At 45.2% G+C, this 19,722-nt stretch overlaps 1 protein-coding gene across 1 annotated transcript in view; it reads right to left on the reverse strand.

Moving 5' to 3' along the window:
* Dnah2 (dynein axonemal heavy chain 2) overlaps positions 1 to 19,722 on the reverse strand; it is a 132,490-nt gene that overhangs the window by 26,350 nt on the left and 86,418 nt on the right. The window contains exons 41-64 of the mRNA XM_008855967.2: positions 18,514 to 18,732; positions 18,224 to 18,341; positions 17,928 to 18,064; positions 17,034 to 17,171; positions 16,788 to 16,946; positions 13,841 to 13,993; positions 13,557 to 13,648; positions 13,032 to 13,230; positions 12,664 to 12,888; positions 11,112 to 11,216; positions 9,671 to 9,859; positions 9,247 to 9,332; positions 8,979 to 9,109; positions 8,685 to 8,834; positions 8,046 to 8,213; positions 7,640 to 7,800; positions 7,230 to 7,369; positions 5,296 to 5,428; positions 5,061 to 5,200; positions 2,443 to 2,653; positions 2,136 to 2,252; positions 1,823 to 1,964; positions 605 to 774; positions 351 to 467 (exon numbers count right to left, since the gene is read on the reverse strand). Of these exons, the coding sequence (XP_008854189.1) occupies positions 351 to 467; positions 605 to 774; positions 1,823 to 1,964; positions 2,136 to 2,252; positions 2,443 to 2,653; positions 5,061 to 5,200; positions 5,296 to 5,428; positions 7,230 to 7,369; positions 7,640 to 7,800; positions 8,046 to 8,213; positions 8,685 to 8,834; positions 8,979 to 9,109; positions 9,247 to 9,332; positions 9,671 to 9,859; positions 11,112 to 11,216; positions 12,664 to 12,888; positions 13,032 to 13,230; positions 13,557 to 13,648; positions 13,841 to 13,993; positions 16,788 to 16,946; positions 17,034 to 17,171; positions 17,928 to 18,064; positions 18,224 to 18,341; positions 18,514 to 18,732 (3,600 nt within the window). The remainder of the gene's footprint in view (positions 1 to 350; positions 468 to 604; positions 775 to 1,822; positions 1,965 to 2,135; positions 2,253 to 2,442; positions 2,654 to 5,060; positions 5,201 to 5,295; positions 5,429 to 7,229; positions 7,370 to 7,639; positions 7,801 to 8,045; positions 8,214 to 8,684; positions 8,835 to 8,978; positions 9,110 to 9,246; positions 9,333 to 9,670; positions 9,860 to 11,111; positions 11,217 to 12,663; positions 12,889 to 13,031; positions 13,231 to 13,556; positions 13,649 to 13,840; positions 13,994 to 16,787; positions 16,947 to 17,033; positions 17,172 to 17,927; positions 18,065 to 18,223; positions 18,342 to 18,513; positions 18,733 to 19,722) is intronic.

The following is a 19,722-nucleotide window of genomic DNA, read 5'->3' on the forward strand; positions in this document are numbered from 1 at the left end:
GAAGCTTTCTGGCCTGAAGTCAGGCATCTCTAGACAGGACAAAGAGCAAAAGCGCCGGGCATGGTGGTACACGCCTTTAATCCCAGCACTGGGGAGGCAGAGGCAGGCAGATCTCTGTGAGTTCAAGGCCAGCCTGGTCTCCATAGCGAATCCAGGTCAGCTGGGGCTACAGGGAGACCCTGTCTCAAAAAGACCAAAAAGAAAAAGAAAAAAAAAAAAGAGCAAAAGTGAGACAGAGTGGGATGTAGGACACCAGAGAACAAAGTGGAATTAGATGAAAGAAACAGTAACAAAGAGTCCAAAACATCAGAGAGAGGGATGGTCGCAGGAAAGACCAGAGTAAGGCTCACCTCTCGCAGCTTTTCCTGGGCCTCAGCTAGGGCTGCTTGCTTCTCCTGGAGCTGGACCATGGTGGCATTCATTCGGATCCGCTTGGGCTCTACCATGCGATACAGTCGCCCAAACAGCTGTGGGACGACAGCTAAGCTGCAGGGGCTGTCCCCCAACCATCAGCCCAGGAACCTTCCTTCCCACGTGGGTCTGCCATCCCTCAGCTCCTCCAGGCCTCCCCTCTCTGTTCCCACTCATCTTTGCCACCACTTACCTCCATGGCCCGCACCCACATGCAGAGGGACTTGGCCGCCAGGGAGACTCGGCCAATGATATCAGGCTGGAAGTCAGGCTGGGCACAGTAGGCCCCAATCTTCTTCAGCACCTTATCTGAGATATTGTCTTTATCAAAATAGATCAGTGACTTGATGAAGTTCTGCTCCCCTGTGAAATGACATTTTGGAATCCTATCCTCTTTGTCCAGCTTTACTGCTACTGCTTGTAGACTTTCCTGAGTTCAGTTCCCAGCACCAAGATATTTGACTTGGGCTCTTGATCCCCTTCTGACCTTGCTCCCTTCTCTGGCATCCTCTCAGGCCCAGGACCTCCATAATCTCTGCAGCCTGATTTCCCACTACTGTCCCTGAACAAACTCAGTTTAACCACCCAACCCAGCCTTCTTTCTATGTGCTTTGCACTTTCTTCCAGGGCAGAGGTTACCAAATGACATTGGCAGACTACATCCTACCATGGGAACCCAAAGCAGAGAAAAGTCTCAGAATGAAAAGAGAGTCCTGAGTGAGGCTGGACAGAGAGAGTGCAGTCAGTACAGTGTTTGCAACAGAGGCATGAAGACCGGAGTTCACCCTCTAACACTTCCATAAAAAGCCAGGCATGGCAGCAACCACTTGTAATCCCAGTGCTAGGGAGGTAGAGATAGGAAGATCCCAAGGGCTCACTGGTCAGCCAGCCTAGCCTAGTAAATGAGCCCCATCTCCCAATCAGAGACCCTGCCTAAAAAACAAAAACAGATGGATGACTTCTGGGGAATAATACCCAGGGTTGACTTTTAGCCTACACACACATGCACACACACACATACACACACACACACACACACACACACACACACACACATAGGAATGCACCTGCATCTGCATCTATACATACAAAAAGAAAGACAGAAAAAAGAAATGAAGAGTTCTTTTTCTCATTTTCTCACCTTGTCTGTTTGGAGCCTGAAGGCGTTCCTGTCCTTACAATACCTTCTGACAGCTTCACAACAATTTTCTTTTGCTTAGTAAGAGAAGCCAATTTTTGTTGCTTACAACTAAAGAATCCTAATTCTGATCCTAATCTTAAATCTTCTCTTTCCTCCTAAGCTCCATGCTCTCGGGGGTCTCTGCAATTCTGCATTCTCAGAGGGTCTCATGCTGCCACTTCATCAATACTGGAAAAATGATTGTCATTTATCTCAACATTCTCAACTTACCTAGCTGCCGTTTTGCCTCTGCCCATGTGGGCTCATTGCCCCGAAGGATCATGACTGCCTGCATTACCATCTCCACCTGAGCAGGGGGTCGTCCATAAGATTTGATCTCCCCTATGTCCTTCTTGTTCAAAGACTCTAGGGCCTGTGAAAAGGAATTAACTCAGTGAGCTGGACCAGAGTTGATGCAGATAGCAAGATAGCACCAGGCCAACTGATGTACCAGCTCTTTCCCCACCTCCCCAGGGACGCTGAGAGCAAAGAAGACCAGTCCCATTCCCACTCCTGGCACCATCCTGGTGCCAGCCTCTGGTACCCGCATGGCTTCTTCAAGGGCGGGCAACGCCTCCTCTAGATCCTTCTGGGCATTGTCAGCCAGTGCCTGACACTTGATTTCCTCAATAGCAATGTTCTCACTATTGGCTGTGACTGCCTAGAAATGAAAAAACAGGGTTTTGTCTTTGCCTTGGGCAAAGGTGAGAGTGATGGGATTGGTGAGACACATAAAGAAGAAATTCAAGAAGTGAGGAGTGGTGGGTTCTCTGGTGCAGTCACTGATGGGGCCCAGGAAGGCTTGTCCTGAGGACCCTGGAGGAGTGGGGCATAAGGGGAGGACCAGTGACCTTCTGCTGCTCATCTGCCTCCCGCTTCTGTTGTACGATGATGACCAGATACTCGTCACACTGCTTCTGGAACTCAGCCACCTTCCTCTTGGCATCCTCCAGCTCCAACGACATCACTTGTACTTTTTCCCTTGTTTCGTCAATCTTAAACAATCCAGTCCGCAATTTATTGGCTTGGTCCAGCAGCTCCTGACGTTTCTCTCCCAGAAGCCTGCAGGGAGCTTTGGGTAAGCTGCATATATGGAGAGACTCCTAGGAAGGAGAGGCCCTGCATTGTCTTCCTTCCTCATGGGTCTCCATCACTTTTTGGTTGCCATTTCTTGCCCTCACATACACACATATAGCTTAATACACACACACACACACACACACACACACACACACACACACACACCCTAGTCTTCTTGTGCCCTGACTTATTCTATGTACCACTATCAAAGTCAGCTTGTTAGACACTATGTCGCCACATCACTTCCTCTACCTGGGACTCTTCCACTGCCTGCACTGCACAGGAGGCAGGTGAGCTATAAACATAAACCCACCCAAAGGGGAGCAGGAGACCCTTACTCTAACCTGTTTCTCTTTGTAGGAATTAATGGGAACCCAGTCTTGCCACATTCCCATTGTTTAAAGAGAAGCTAGAAATTTGGGGTTTTCTAGAGCTTTCAAGTTTTAAATGTAGGCAACTCATTCAAAAAGTCTTACACATTCTACAGGCTAAGAACTATGTGGGTGTTTCCTAGACCCACAAAGAGTTTATCAAAATGACTGTCAAATAGAAAACACAAGGCAGAGGCTGGAGAGATGGCTCAGTGGTTAAGAACACTGATTGTTCTTGTAGAAGACCCAGGTTCAAATCCAAGCACCCACATGGCAGCTAACAACTATCCGTAACTCCAGTCCCAGGGGATCTGACAGCCTCTTCTGACCTCCGTGGGCACTGCATGACACAACCTACATATAGGCAATACACACATACACATAAAATAAAAATAAATAAATAAATAAATAAATAAACACAAGGCAAAGAATATTGGGCTGTGTGCTAGGAAGGCAGGACTCACTGGTATAGTATAAGTATCTAAAACAGTGCCTAGCACACATAGTAGATGCTTTAAAATACATGGCAAAGGAGGTGAATCAATATTGACTATCATTATAAGTGGCTTTTTTTAACCTTGATTAAAATACTGAATCTGGCTAGTGATAGTGGGTCATGCTTGTGACCCCAGCATGAGGGAGGCTGAGGAAGAAGGACTGCTATGAATTTAAGGCTAGTCTGAGCTACATAGTAAGTTTAAGACCAGTCTAGGCTACAAGTGTAAGACAGTATCTCAAGAAAAGCCAAATAAGGCATTTAACTCCAACCCTCAGGAGACAGAGGCAGGTGGATCTCTGAGTTCGAGGCTAGCCTGGTCTTCATAGTGAGTTCCAGACCAGCTAAGGTTATATAGTGAGACTCTGTCTCAAAAAAAAAAAGTCAAATAAGATAAAATATCCTTTATAATAAACCAGCAATAATGTTTCCCTGTGTTCTATGAACCACTTAGCAAATTTTCTAAGTTGAGGAGCAGTCAGAAGCACAGGTAAAATAGCCTGGGGCTTGGTACCTAAATCTGAAGTGGAGACTGATCCCTCTACTTGTGGGGTTTGATATAGCCTAGGAAACATGACCAGAGGACTCTAGAAGAAGCCCTCTCAATGGAAGCCCCACCACTCTCTCATTAAGTCTGGTAGATGGTAGGATCAAGCTAAGCTGTAGAATGCACAGTCATTGTTGGGGAGCTGCTTGCTGTTTGGGGAAAACCACCCATGCATCTAACACTCGAAATGAAGTACTGAGTTGAATGTGAGAGAAAGAAAAACACTTCAGTTTTTTGTTTGGGTTTTTTTTTTTTTTTTTGGCTTGCTTGAACTGCTTGTTTTTTTGTTTTATTTTGAGACAGATTTTATATAACCCTGGCCTTGAACTCCTGCCTCCACCTCTCAAGTTCTAAGATTACAGCCATTGTCACCATTGCCCAGTTTATGTGGTAAGAGGGGATCAAACCCAGGGCTTTCTGTATACTAGGCAGGCATGGACAGAGTTACATCTCTGGCCCTGCTTGCTTCTTTTCTTTGACAAGGTCCTGGTATGTAGGCCAGACTGGTCTTGAATTTATAATCCTATTTCAGCCTTCCTAGTCCTGGGAATTTATAGACATGTGCTACCATACACACCAAATTTCTTCTATTTCATACAAATGGCAAGTCTAAGGGATATGAGAGGCAGAAGAAAGGATTACACATATTAAGGCCAAGTCCTAGGTGAATTATGGTCTGAAAAAGATAAACATTGACCCAGAAAACAAGGACAGAGAGGTATAAGGAAGTGTTGGAGCCTAGGGAACATGACTGGGGGGGCGGGGCTCTAGAAAAGGACCTCCCAATGAGAGTTCTGTTCCTCAGCCTTCCAAGGTAGAGCTAAGACCCTTTGTGTCTCTGCCATCCCACCTTAATACCCACATCCTCCAGCCCACCCCCTTGGCCAGCTCCTGGATATTTTCCAGGACATCATTTTACCAATCAACACCTTCAAAATCACCAACTCCCTCCATGTCCCCTGCTCTTCTTCATACTTTTTATATCCACACACGAGCTCCAGGTAGTTTGTGGGTGTGACATAGTTGTGTCTTCGCATTTCCAATAACATCTTCTGGGAGTACTGAGCCACGGACCAGTGCATGGTAACGAAGATCTGGGCCACTTTCCTGTGGATCTGAAGCCAACAATACAGGATGGAAGACACAGGAGATGGATAAAGGAATGGGAGGGAAGCACAAGTGTGCTGAAGAATGGGGAGGAGGGGCTCACATTCTCCTGTGCCCCCAAATCCACTCCCATGAGATACTTCTCAGCCACCTCTAGCAAGGCCTCTCGGGGCCACTCTGAGAACCAGTTGATAGTTGTGCAGTTCACCAGGGCTGGGTACTGGCGGATCCAGTTCCTAGGAAAGAATTTTAAAGGGCAGTAAGTCTACCTACAGATGCTCCTAGCTGCATTACACATGTCTGCCTGCTTTCTAGGAACCTAGAGGCCCCATCCTCCTTAGTCTATCTCTCTCATAGATTCAGTCCCTCTGAGCTAGTTCAGCATAGCATTTAGAACCAAGGTCTCAGATCAAAAATGCCCAGATCCACACTTTCCAGTTGTGATTCTTGGGCAATCATCTAACCTATTTAAACACCAGTTTCCTTATCACTAGAAGGAAATAACAATATAACTAGGGTTGTTAGGAATTCAGTGAGGTGACCCATGAAGAATGCTTAGCATAGCACCCAGCCCATGTTAATACAACATATACCATAAATTAAAAGCAGAAGCAAAATGGTGACCCAAATTGCCTCTCCATACAGGTGCTCTGTCCTCCTCCTAGGTTGTTTTGGCGTGATTTATTTTTTGATACAGGGTTGATTTTTTTACATGTAGCTGTTGGCTGGCCTAGTACTTGCTTGTAGCCCAGGCAGCAGTCCCCCTGCTTCAGCCTTCCAAGTTCTGAGACTACAGGTGCACACATCACACCCAACTTCTTCCTCCTACTTTGTTTGGTTTTGTGTTTTGTTTTTGTTTTTTTTGAGACAGGGTCTCCCTGTAGCACTAGCTGTCCTGAAACTCACTAAGTAGACCAGTCTGGCCTCAAACTCACAGAGATCCTCCTGCCTCCGCCTCCTGGATGCTGGAATTAAAGGCATGTGCTACCACGCCTGGCTCTTCCTCCTAGTTTTTGATTGCTCTGAAAAATCTAGTCATGCTAAAAATTGATAAAGAAATTTTGATGTATACATATTGTGAAATTCTATTCATTCTTTTAAAAAAAAGGAGGAAATCCTGTCATATGCTATAACATGAATGAACCTTGAGGACATTACAGAATAAAGAAGTCACAAAAGGACAAATATTGCACCATTCCACCTGTATGAAGTTATCTCAAGTCGTAAAACTCACAGACTCAGAAAGTAGAGTGACAGCTGCCAGAAGCTGGAGGAAGGGAGAATTATTGTTTTATGGGTAAAGAGTTTCGATAAAGAAAATGAAAAGATTCTAGAAATGTATTGCTGGACAATGTGGATATACTTAACACTGCTGAACTGTATATACCCAAAAATGATTCAAAAGAGGGCCAGTGAGATGACTCAGTGGGCCATACATGTGCTATGACCTGTGCATGACCAAACACACACATGAACACACACAAACATGGAGAAAGAGAGAGAGAGAGAGAGAGAGAGAGAGAGAGAGAGAGAGAGAAGCAATGCTGGGTATGGTGATACACACTTTTATTCCCAGCACTCGGCCAACCTGCACTATATAGCAAGTTCTAAACCAGCTAGAGCTACATAATAAGATTCTGTCTCAAAAACAAACAAAACAAGAAAGAAAGAAAGAAAGAAAGAAAGAAAGAAAGAAAGAAAGAAAGAAAGAAAGAAAGAAAGAAAGAAAGAAAGAAAGAAAGAAAGAAAGAAAGAAAGAAAGAAAAAGAAAGAAAGAAAAAGAAAGAAAGAAAGAGAGAAAGAGAGAAAGGAAGGAAAGAAAGAAAAGAAACAATAAAATAAGATCACCAGCCATAAGAAAAAAAAACATCATACAGAAAGGGATGGATGACTACCATGTCAGCCAAGAGGATTTCCTGAAGGAAGGCATACACTATGCAAAGGAGACAGAAGGAGCCATGTGGGAGACCCGAAATTCCAAAAATTACAGAAGAACAAAAGAGAAGAGGCCCATAAGGAGAACATAAAAAAAGTCACCTAAAGGGGTCCCCCACGGGACTGAGGCAGAGCACAATGTGCAGGTTGTTCCGAACACGCTCAATGAAATAGGCGGAGAGGCTGTCCGAAGATTCTGGCACCTGCTCCGCCCGTGCCTGCTCTATGATTTGGCTCTGGATCTGAATAGAAGCCACATGGAATCAGAGACTGAGGTTCCCACAGCAGTATCAGTCAGACAGCAGGTTAGGCTGGCAGACTGCTGTGGGATTTAAAGCAACCCTGCCCAGTGGAGCCTCTGGGAGGATGGCTGGGAGATTGGAAAGCTTTCAGACTCACAGGGAGTGATCTGGATGGTGGGGGTGCTACAGAAATATCCTGGAATCTAGGGGCTTTCAGAGCTTCATTAGGAAGGCCAACTTAGCAGCAAGCACGTACAGAAGGAATTATACCTCTTCAAATTCGTCCGACTTGTAGAGATTGGGGACTTCGCCTGAGCTAAGGATGTTGTTAATGTCCTCTAGGAAGGATTCATCAGCAATTTGGGTATCCACAAAAAGGAAGGATGTGGTCTTGAGATCTACTCCTGCCTGGCGATACAGACGCTTGATATCTGGCAGACAAGGGAAGGATAAAAGGACAGACTTCCTTCAGACTCCCCATCGTACTTTTGTGAGCTTCAGGGCCCTCCTCCAACCCACATCACACCCACACCACCATCCTGTACTCAACACACAAAGGCCAGGGGCATCTCACCACCTGGCTTCCCTCTCTCCCCTCTTGGTATGGCAGGAACTCAAGCATCTCATCTTTATTCTAAGAACTCAACCCTCTTTGGATTCAGAAACCCAGCCATACCATCTCGGAACTCCTGTTTCCTATAGTGTTTGGTGACCTCAATCTGGAATGTGTTGTATTCGCAGATGGAAGAGGCCAATCGAGCCAGACTCTGCCGTCCACTGCCCCCAATGCCCACCAAGAGCATGTTGCCTCGAGGCTGTCCGATTACCCGCACAATCCTTGTGACTGGGGAGTGGGTGAGGGAAATGAACTAGATGAGAAAATTGAACAAATTTCCAGGCCCTAAGCTAGGAATCAAAACCTGTGAAACTAAAATAGAGGAGTCAAGAAGTGAGTGGGAAGAGGCTGGTGCCCAAGGCTCTGATGGCAATTCAACATCTAACCTTCACCTTGTCCATTAAACTCTACTGTCAGCAGTTGTAGCAGTGCATGCCTGTAATCCCAGGGAGGGGCAGAAAAAGGAGATCACTGCAAGTTCAAGACCGGCTTACTCTAAACAGCAAGTTCCAGTCAGGGCTACGTAGGGAGACCCTGCCTCAAAACAAAAATGAGTAAACAAAGAAAATACTATCCACTACCACAAGAACATGTTGGACCATAAGGAAAAGAACTTCTAGAACCTGCTTTGGGGGTGGCCATAGAAGGAAAACTGTGGTTGGGGTAGTAGGGGAGTGGTTGCGAGTAACAGGCACTCACTGTGTTCAATGGCCTCTCGGAAGAGCACTAGCTGCATTGGTATGACACTGGGAGACAGGTTATATTCGTTCAGGGCTGTCTCCATGGTCGTCTTCAGTACTGTCAGATCTGTCAGGTCTTCATAGACCTTTGGCTCCTTCAGAAAGTCCCCTGGCCAAAGAAGATGGCATCAGAGTTCCCAATGCTTGGTCCTCCCCAGAGCTCCCCTTGGAGCCCTTAGCATTAGGAATCCATGACCTTACCCTTCTGACCCCAACCTCCTAAGGCCCAAAGTAATCATGGCTCCTGGCTCACCAAAGATAGGAGGACGTTTGTTGGGACAGAGATTATGAAATGTGAGGTCAAAGAAGATGCCGAGTTTGTCACTTAAGATGTTCACAAAGGCTTCCATGTCCGTTGCATCAACCAGTCGGTCAGAGAAGACTCTGTTAGGAAATTGAGAAATTTTGGACTAAGGAGGAGAATAGTCCTGGCGAAGGAAAAGTCAGACCGTGGGTGAAGAGTAGGTTTGGAGGCAAGACTGAGGAAATCGGAATCTGGCCAGAACACACATATACATCACCTGAAACATTCATGAATCCAGAGTCGCGTGATGCTGGACTTGGTATCATGGAAGTCCTTGTTGGCTCTAAGCATGCCCTGGAAAACCTGGGAAGTCAAAGTAATGACTAGATGGAGGGAGGAAAGAGATTCCTTGCAGGAGATTTGGAGGTAAGAGAAGAGTGCATTTTTATTTATGTTTGTGTGTGTCTGTGCACATGCGCAGGTGCCCACAGAGGCCAAAAGAGGGCATCTTATCTCCTAGAGCTAGAGTTACAGGTGGTTGTTAGCTGCCTGGTGTGGGCCCCTGCAAAAGCAGCAAGCACTCTTAACACTGAGCTGTCTCTCCATCACATTGCTATGGAGTTCTGAGGCTAATTTTGAGAAGAAAATGCCTCCAAGGAGGCTGAGCCAGGTCAAAGCAACGAGGTCAGATAACTGTTTACCTTGGAGATGTCTCGAAGGTTGAAGAGGTAATGGATCTTGGCAGGTGTGGGCAGGAAACGCTGTACCACAGTATTATACACATCCAAGGTAGCCTCAGTCACCACGTTCCCAATGGGCTTTACCTCTTCTTCAAAGTCCTGAAGCTTCTGGTTGATCATGGTGCCAAATATCCGGATGATCTGGGATTCCTAGAAAGAGGCCTCACACTCACTTTCCAAGGCTCTTAGCCTTGTAGCCAGGGCCAGGACCAAGCGTGTGGCAAATGGAAAGCTCACCTCATGAGCAGAATTTAAAGGGCCTTAAAAAATAAACCTGGGGATATAGTGGTGCACACCTTTACCCCAGCACTCGGGAAGCAGAGGCAGGCAGATCCCTTTAAGTTCAAGGCCAGCCTGGTCTACATAGCGAGTTCCAGGCCAGGTAGGGCTACAGGGAGACTCTGTCTCAAAAAGACCAAAAAAAAAAAAACCTAGGAAATCAAGAGAAATATTTTAATTCTTAAAAATAAAAATTCATGTACAATATTCATAATGAATAAATACATTCTAAACAAAGATATGTTAGTACTATTGATTTTTTTTCTATCTCAGGTTTCACTGTAGCTCAGCAGCCCTGTACTTATTTTGGATTTATCTAAAATTTTGTTATCTTATTCAAGAAATTTTATATTAATTTAATTTTTAAAAATATTGCAGTAAGAGCCAAGTGTGGTGGTACATGGATGAAAACTCAGAACTTGGGAGGCTGAGGTAAAAGGATTATGAGTTTTGAAGCCAGCCTGGGCTACATAACAAGACCTTGTCTCAAAAAGTAAAAAATATATATATATATAGATAGGTAGATAGATGGATGATAGATGATAGATAGATAGATGATAGATAGATAGATAAGATAGATAGATAGACAGATAGATGATAGAATGTGCACGTGTGAGATAGATAGATAGATAGATAGATAGATAGATAGATAGATATAGATAGATAGATAGATAGATAGATAGATAGATAGACAGACAGACAGATTGACAGATATAGATAAATAGATAAAATTTCTCCTGGTATATTATTTCTCCTAGTGGTGTTTTATTTAATTTCGGTTCTGAGTTCCCTTAAATGTGCACTCGCCTCTCCCTAATCCCGCACAGCTTCCAGCTCTTAGCTTTGTAGGCTCTGCCTCCCTGAGTCTATTTCAGTCCCAGAGAGTCCCTGTCCATGGAGACCACAGACTCCACATTCTAGAGCCAGCATGCAAACTTCCAAATCCTGCATCTGTCCTGTTCAGGAGATGCCAAGACCTTCTACAGGTGGCCTCACTTCTATGTGAAACACAGCTCTCTGAATGCATCACTCCCTGATTAAGCCCCTGGCTTGAGCATTCTGTGGGACAGGGATGGTTTTGCCCTGTATGGTCCCCATGCCACAGCTTCCACTGAAGCCTTACAGTGGGGAAGGTCATATTGATAATGTTGAAGCGACTCTGTAGCCTTGAGGAAATAACAGTCCGTCCACCTCCAGGAGGGCCCATAGCAGCCATCAGGAACATATCCTAAAGAACAAAGACAAAGCAGGGTAAGAGACAGGTGGGAGGAGGCCCAGAAACAGGGATGATACTTCACAATAGCTAGGCAGAAGACACTGAATGTTTCTAACACAAATGCTAAATTACCCTGATCTGATCCCTATGCAATGTATACATGTCTTAAAATACGCTGTATAAGTATGTATACTTACTACATGTCAACTAAAAATGCTAAATAACTAGAAGAAATAAAAGGATGGAAGGAGAGACAGAAGAAAGGAGGAAAGAGGAAGCAAAAGGAATAGAAAAATAGTAAATAAAAGGACAAAAGGGAAGAGGAACAGGGACAGAAGATGAAGGGGAAACATGGAGAATGTGCACAAAAGTGGAAAGAAGGAGGGACTAGGGAAATTTTTTAGATTATTTATAAGCTACCTTTATTTCACTGTTGTAATTTATGTGCCAAATTTAGAAAATTTAGGTAAATAAAGTCTCATTATACCTTTAATTTTTAAATTTTTAAATTTTATTTTTATGTGTCTGTTTTGCCTGCATGTACGTAAGTACGTCCACATATGCATTGCCCAGAACTGGAGTGCTCTTAACAACCATTTCTTCAGCCCCATTATCTCTCTCTCTCTCTCTCTCTCTCTCTCTCTCTCTCTCTCTCTCTCTCGGTCTTTTTTGAGACAGGGTCTCCCTGTAGCCCCAGCTGACCTGGAACTCACTATGTAGACCAGGCTAGACTCGAACTCTCAGAGATACACCTGCCTCTGCCTCCCAAGTGCTGGGACTAAAGGTGTGCACCACCACGCCCAGCTATATCTCTTTTTTGACATGGGTGCACTTAACTACATGCAGGCAATACATGCATACACATAAAATAAAAATAATAAATAATTTTTTTTTTACAAAATTGGCTTTCATGCCGGGTGTGGTGGTACAGGCCTTTAGTCCCAGCACTTGGGAGGCAGAAGCAGGCAGACCGCTGTGAGTTCAAGGCCAGCCTGGTTTACATAGTGAGTTCAGGTCAGCTGGGACTACAGGGAGACCCGTCTCAAAAACAAAGATAAAAAAAATTGGCATTCATTTAAAAAAATAATAATAATAATAATAGGGAGTCACCAGGTGTGATGGCACATGCCTTTAATCCCAGTACTCAGAAGATAGAGGCAGGTGGATCTCTGTGAGTTCAAGGCCAGCCTGGTCTACATAGTGAGTTCCAGGCCATCTGGGGCTACAGGGAGACCCTGTCTTAAGAAGACCAATAATAATAATAATAATAATAATAATAATAATAATAATAACAACAACTTGGGAGCCAAAAGTATGGATCCTCAGAAAGAGACAAGACACTCTTGTGCAGGGAGGCATATAGGATTAGAGGATTAGAACCCAGGGACCCAGTGGTGCAGGGACTGATCCTGTCACAGAAGAGAATAGAAGTCTGAGAACAACTTCTCACGATACTTACTCGAATGTGCTTGATGGTCTGCTTCAGACGATCATACCAGAAGCCATAGTCAATCCAGAGACGTATCAACTCCAGGGGTGGCTGGGACCCAAACATGTCCTTAGCTGGCATGTTTAAGTCATCCATAAAGGTGATCATGCTTTTGCCTCCAAATGGCACGTACACACCCTTGGTTCGCTTCTCCACTCTGCTCTCAATGATGCTCTGCACATTGTTGGATGTGGTCTGGTGGAAGAGTCACAGAATGGATGTCAGGGTTTTCCAAGAGAAATATGGGGTCAGAAAGGAGTGTCATCTAGGCACATGGATTTTGGGGAAGAGCAGATGGTAACTGCTCAGGCAACTGGTGGCCTGAGCTCCCAACTTACCTGTGCAGACATGTTGACAATGAGGACAGACCACTGGCTAGAGGGCAAGGACTGGAGAACACTCTGAGCTATGGAGGTCTTCCCAGTTCCCACTGGACCCACCAGCAGGACAGGATTCTGGCTGGCCACCAAGGTGTTCACCAGGTAGTTGTATCTAACAGTGTCGACAGTAGGCACCATGATCTTATAGAAAGGGGCACTAGGGAAGACAGGAACTGTGTCTCAACTACCACTGGTCCACTCCATTTAAAATCTCACTTCATTCTTCCTCCCAGTGTTTATCCTCTGGTGTTACCAGGCTCTCATCATCAACCTTGCCTCCTAGATCCTGGGGATGAGGCATTCTCCTTGAAAATCCTGTCCCAGGTCCTCTAGGTCCCACTTCCTAAACCAAGAGTCATCTCTTCCCCAGGATTCACTTTCTCATTTTACAGTTAACCCTTGTTTCTGGGCCCCATCACTCTTGCCACATCTGCCACCAACTTCATCCCCAAGCCCTACATATGCCCCAGACCCTGCTCTCACTTTGGAGGGTAACGCCAACTTTTAGGGAGTTTCTCCTCAAATGATGTCCAAGACCGCATCTTGGGGTTCACAAAATATTCATACACCGTGTCCTAAAGAGGGTATGTAAATCATGTTACCAATCCTTCCTCAAGCTCTTCCCAGCTTGAGACAGAGCTCCCAGATCAACAGGGACAAAGAAGAAATAGCAAGAAGAAAGCTCAGGCAAAGTCTGAGGATCAGAGATGCCCACAAGTCCTGGAAAAGCAAGGCATATGGGACAGCCAGCTTTAAGGGCCCCTAACCTTATTCGGAAAGGAGCCTTCAATTTCTCGAAGGTAACTGTCAATCTTCTTGCGCCCATCCTCATCCACACAGGCGCACACAGACCAGATCATGCTGAACACAAAAGTCATTTCTACCATAGTGGCATAGTTTTCACCATCAGCTGGGTTCACCTGGATGGAAGAAGAGAAGAGGTATCAGAGTCTAGAATGTTGGATGTGGCCTTAGAATAATCCTCAAGGCTCCAAAGACACTGCACACAGAAGAGACAGAAGGAGCTATTTTAGCAGATTATCACAGAGGTGAAGAACCTTTCCTTTCCTGGTGTTTGTTCTCCAAATGTGCAGATTTGTCTACAACCTACTCAAAGGTTTTAGATAAACCTGAGACCCCTTGTAGCATTACAGTTGCTCCAAGCTGCCTCTTTGCTAAGTCATAAAGGTGCAACTGTCATCTGACCGTACCAGTCTTGCCCGGGAGAAGCACTCATGGGTATTCAAGGAGACAAGATTTGTGGTGACATGTTTGTAACTGCAAAAAACTGGAGATGACCCAAAGATTTATTAGTAGAGAAAGGGAAACATAAAATCCAGAGTTTTACCATGAAACACACAGCTGTTAAAGCAAGGAAACCAGTCTATGTATAGCAGCAATATAGAACTCAAAATCATATTTTTGGTTTAACAAGTATGTTTCATGTAGCATGATCTATTTCTTGGGATTTTTGTTTTGTTTTGTTTTTGACAGGATCTCTGTATTACCCTGGCTGGCCTGAAACTCAGTATGTAGACCAAGCCTCCCAAGTGCTGGGATTAAAGGCATGCACCACCATGCCCAGCCAGCAAAACTTAATTTTTTATTGCATAAGTAATTGTTGAATTTATTTTTCTTTCTAAACATTAGATTTTTTTTCCTTTGAGACAGGATCTGACTGCATAATCTAAGTTGGCCTTGAATTTGTTATCCTCTTGCCTCAGCCTTCTCAGTGCTGTGATTGTGGTGGCCTGAGCCACCACACCAAACTTCTCAAGTCCTGTTTGTTCATCTCTTGCTGATCTTGGTTTCTTTCTCCCTCCATATAAGTAGCTACTGAAGTGTGTTTATATGTATCATCCTAAACCTGCCAAAAGTGTTCATGCAGCTAGAGAAGTGGCTCAGCACTTGTAGCACTTGTTATTTTTGCAAAGGACCCGAGTTCAATTCTCACATGGCAGCTCACAACCATCTATAACTCCAGTTCAAGGGGATCTGATGCCCTCTTCAGGCCTCCATGGACACTGCATGCATGTGGTGCACATATATACATGCAGGCAAAGCACTCACATGCATAAAATAAAAATTTACAAATGAATCTTTTTTTAAAAGTGCCCATCAGCTGGGCATAGTGACACACATCCTTAATCCCAGCACTCAAAAGACAAAGGTAAATCTCTGTGAGTTGGCAGCCAGCATTGTAAATATAGCAAGTTCCAAGCCAATCAGAGCTATGTAGTAAGACCCTATCTCAAAAGGTCAAAAGCAGTTGGGCATGGTGTCGCATGCCTTTAATCCCGGCACTCAGGAGGCAGAGGTAGGTGGATCTCTGTGAGTTCAAGGCCAGCCTGTCTACATAGAAAGTTCCAGGCCAGCCAGGGCTACAGGGAGACCCTTGTCTCAAAAAGACCAATAAATAAATAAATAAATAATAAGCAGGGCATGGTGGCACGTGCTTTTAAGTCCCAGCACTCGGGAGGCAGAGGCAGACAGATCTCTGTGAGTTCAAGGTCAGCTTGGTATACATAGTGAGTTCCAGGACAGCTGGGGCTACAGGGAGACCCTGCCTCAAAAAGAACTCCCAAAAAAAATCATAAATAAAATAAGTCTTTAAAAATTAAAAAATTTGAAAAAAATAAGATGGAGTGCAATTTGAGGAATATACCTGATGTTGACTTCTGGTCTCCACACACATACATTTGCATGTGTACCATGCATGCACATATACTCATGAACATATGCACATACAAGAATCAAATATTTACAATTAATTTTGAAATTTTCCTACACAGTAGTAGACACAGCACATTGAGAGCTCATGCTCTCACCTCCCTGCCCAAAGAGCCTATGACAGATGCTGTTCTTCTGGCAGGGCACATGGAGCCCCGGGTGCTGCCTGACTCCATGTGCTTTGCTGGGAAACAGCCCCCACAACTCAGCATCTTCATTCCAGCCTTGAAATACCATGGGGGAGAGCCATAGGCCCAGGGATAAGGAGTTCTTGTAATAGGTTCTGAATACAGATACTGGCAACTACAGATAATATATATATATATATTGGGTCATTTTGTTTGTTTTTGTGGGGTCTATTTGGGGAGGAGTTGGGGGGTCTCTTTAAGATAGGGTCTCCCTGTAGCCCCAGCTGGCCTGGAACCTACTAATGTAGATCAGGCTGGACTTAATCTGCCTCATGTGCCACCATGCCTAGCTGATAGCTGTATTTTTGTTTGTTTGTTTGTTTGTTTGTTTGTTTGTTTGTTTCTGTTTGTTTGGGGGGGTTTTTTGGTCTTTTTGAGACAGGTTCTCCCTGTAGCCCCAGCTGTCCTGGAACTCACTATGTAGACCAGGCTGGCCTTGAACTTACAGAGATCCACCTGCCTCTGCCTCCCGAGTGCTGGGATTAAAGGCGTGCGCCACCATGCCCGGCTGATAGCTGTATTTTGAAAACACAGAAAAACAAGGAGCTGAATGAACTATCCTCAGCTCCCAGAATATGGGTGGGAAATTATAGGAATACCCTGCTTGTTCTTTCTCTTTCTCTCTCTCTCTCTCTCTCTCTCTCTCTCTCTCTCCACACACACCTTCATGATTATTGCTGAAGCCTCCCCTTCAAGTTTCTGACCCTCTCAAACCTAGTGTTCAAACTGAAAATGTGTCCACGGGGTTGTGAACCCCCACTTCCTGCCCCTGCCCTGGGCTGGATCTGCCCCTTACCCCATTCTCTGGTGTGGCCAGGACTGAGTAGAGTTTGCAGAGGGAAATGATGCTGCTGTACTCAGGGAGGGGCACCAGCTCATTGCAGTTTTCCTTCTTAAAGGTCAGTATCTTGTTGATGAACTTTTCAAACATGCGTTGAAGGGGCTCTACTTCCATCTAGAGGTGAACAAAGAGGGACACTATCTACTGCTATGCCCCGTGGGCCACCCTAGTCACTTTCTCTCTTCCCAATTCCCTTCTTACCTTTGGCCTCTTGTCCAGCCATGATTGAACATAAGGCTTCCAGCCCAGGTCAGCATAATCAGTGTAGACCATCCCACAGCGGGAGACAGTGGCTGGAGAGGCCACTGCCAAGTTATCCACTTCAAATAAGAGAGACACCTAAGGATAAACACTTCCATCAGAACCTCATCTTCTGTGACTTTCATGAATGCAAAGAGTGGGTGTAACCAAGCATGGGGCACACACCTCTAATCATGTCACTTGGAAGATAGAGACAGAAGTAGGAGGATCAGGAGTTCAGCTATATAGCAAATTCAAGGCAAGTCTGGGCTATAGGAGATGCTGTCTAACAAAAAAAAGAAAAAGAAAAAAAAGAGGTGAGTGTGACAGCCATGAGATCATAACCTTGGTGTACAAGGATGAAGGCCACACCTCACAGGCCATTGGGAACAAAATTGAGGAAGGCCTAATCTGTACAGTTCTTTCTAGACTCAAAGTTCTTTTCTGTTCCCCACATTCAGTGCAGGCAATGGTCCCCCTAATTCCTGTGCTGGAAATGGAGCACAGAGGTAAGTGCCAGGCAAGCGCTCTACCACTGAGTTATGTTTTCAAACTAGAAAAGCATTTTTCTTCAGTGGCAGCTTTCCTTGAATCCAAGATCTTCCTCCCCATTCTCTCCTACAGAATTTACTTTTTTTTTTTTTTTTGGTCTTTTTGAGACAGGGTTTCCCTGCAGCCCCAGCTGGCCTGGATTCGCTATGGAGACCAGGCTGGCCTCAAACTCACAGAGATCTTCCTGCCTCTGAGTGCTGGGATTAAAGACGTGCACCACCACAGTCGGCCTAAAATTTACTCTTAGTATGCCAGTCTCCATTTCTGTTCCCCTCCCATCCCTCCACCACATGGCATCAGTACCTGCTCAGGCATTGCAATACGTTCTCCATTGATGAGGGTCAGCACCTTGTTGTCATCCATGACAGAGTTCATGCTCTCAATCCACAGTGTGTCCACAGGGCCATCAAAAAGGATCCATTTCTCATCCGGTTTCTCATCTTAGTCACAGGTAGATAAGGAAACCAGGAAACTTCCCTCACCCTCTCCCCTCATTCATGTTCTACAACACAGGGTTCCCCAGGCATTTCTCTCCTGTCCCCAGTTTCCCACTTTAGGAAATGCTGACATCTCCTCTCCCCACCTGACCCTCTGAATACCTGCACATGCAGTCCGCATGACACTAGACAAGATGCCATCTGTCCATTCATTAGTGCTGAGGTCATATTCTCCATAGAGCTCCCCTAAGGACAACGCCTTTGGGTTCAAAGGGAACTCCTGAAAATGGTACCAGAAGAGATTTTTGAGATACTGGTAGCCCAAACTCCTGAGTTCACCCCCTCTTAGGCTCTTGCATTTGCCTTTGCTCTCTCATCAATCCCAGGCCTCCTCAGACCTCCTCCTGGCCCCTCCTGACATGTGTCAGCCACCCAGTGTCCCAACTACATACTCTAACAAGGTTGAAGTTGGGTTCTCCAGCACGGCACAAGGTGGTCATGGAGGCCTGCAGAATTTTCCAGGAGGTACTTTTGCCGCTGCCTGTGCCACCCACAATCATGGTGGAGTGACGGGAGATTTTGGTTTCATACAACTGGAAAACCTTGGTGAGGGTAAACAAAGTGGTTTGCAGGCCCATATCTCGAATCTCCTGCTCAATGGTGTCCTGTAGCTGAGGGAAGGCAAATGTAGAACTCAGAAGAAAAAGGATGAGTACTCCAAGGGACTTTCAAACTCCCTTCAGTGCTGGAAGGATATGTTCAAAGCATAACAAATGACAATAGAGCACTTTGTAATCAAAATTGTTCCTTCGCTGGAAACTGGCTAGTTGCAGAGATAAGATACTAGGCTCTGGACCTTGTATAGCTCAGTGGTAGGGTGCTTGCCTAAAATATGAAAGGCCCTGGGTTTGAGCTCTAGCATCACAAAAGAGAGAGAGAGAGAGAGAGAGAGAGAGAGAGAGAGAAGGAGGAGGAGGAGGAAGGAGGAGGAGAAGGAGAAGGAGGAGGAGGAGATGAGGGGAGGGGAGGGGAGGGGAGAAGAGAGGAGAGAAAATTAGGGAGATGGCTCAGTGGGTAAGACCATTGGTTGCTCAAGCATGAGGACCCAAGTTCAGATTTCCAGAACCCATGTAAAAAGCTAGACATGGCTGTGTACCCCAGCACTAGGGGGAAAGAAGACAGAAGGATCACTGGGGCTTGCTAGAGACCAGTCTTAGCTCTAGGTTCAGTGAGAGACTCTATCTCCAAAGGAATAAGACAGAGTGATAAAGCAGGATAGCCCATGTCCTTCTCGGTTCTGAGTGTACCTGGATGCATGACCCTCCCACACGTGTGCATACAACACACACATGTGCACACACATGAGATTGGGCTCTAGAGCATGTGCCACCATGCTTGAAATTTGGTTTCTTCCCTGAACCGCCATTTCCTCATATGTACACTGTCTGATGTAGCTCTTATACCTTTCTTTCTAGCATAATTCAACAAATGTTTATTAAGTCTAAGGTATTACAAGCACTGTGCTTAGGTGCTAGAGATGCAGTTGGAAACAAAATAGATTTTATCGTACTATTAGATCTCACGGTCTGATGAGAAGGAAAGATTTTATTTTCCTAGTGCTAGGGATAGAACGCAGGGCTTTGTACATGGCAGACAAGTGT

The sequence above is a fragment of the Nannospalax galili genome, unplaced genomic scaffold (genome assembly GCF_000622305.1).
Source record: "Nannospalax galili isolate Female #2095 unplaced genomic scaffold, S.galili_v1.0 scaffold146, whole genome shotgun sequence".
Taxonomy (NCBI): domain Eukaryota; kingdom Metazoa; phylum Chordata; class Mammalia; order Rodentia; family Spalacidae; genus Nannospalax; species Nannospalax galili.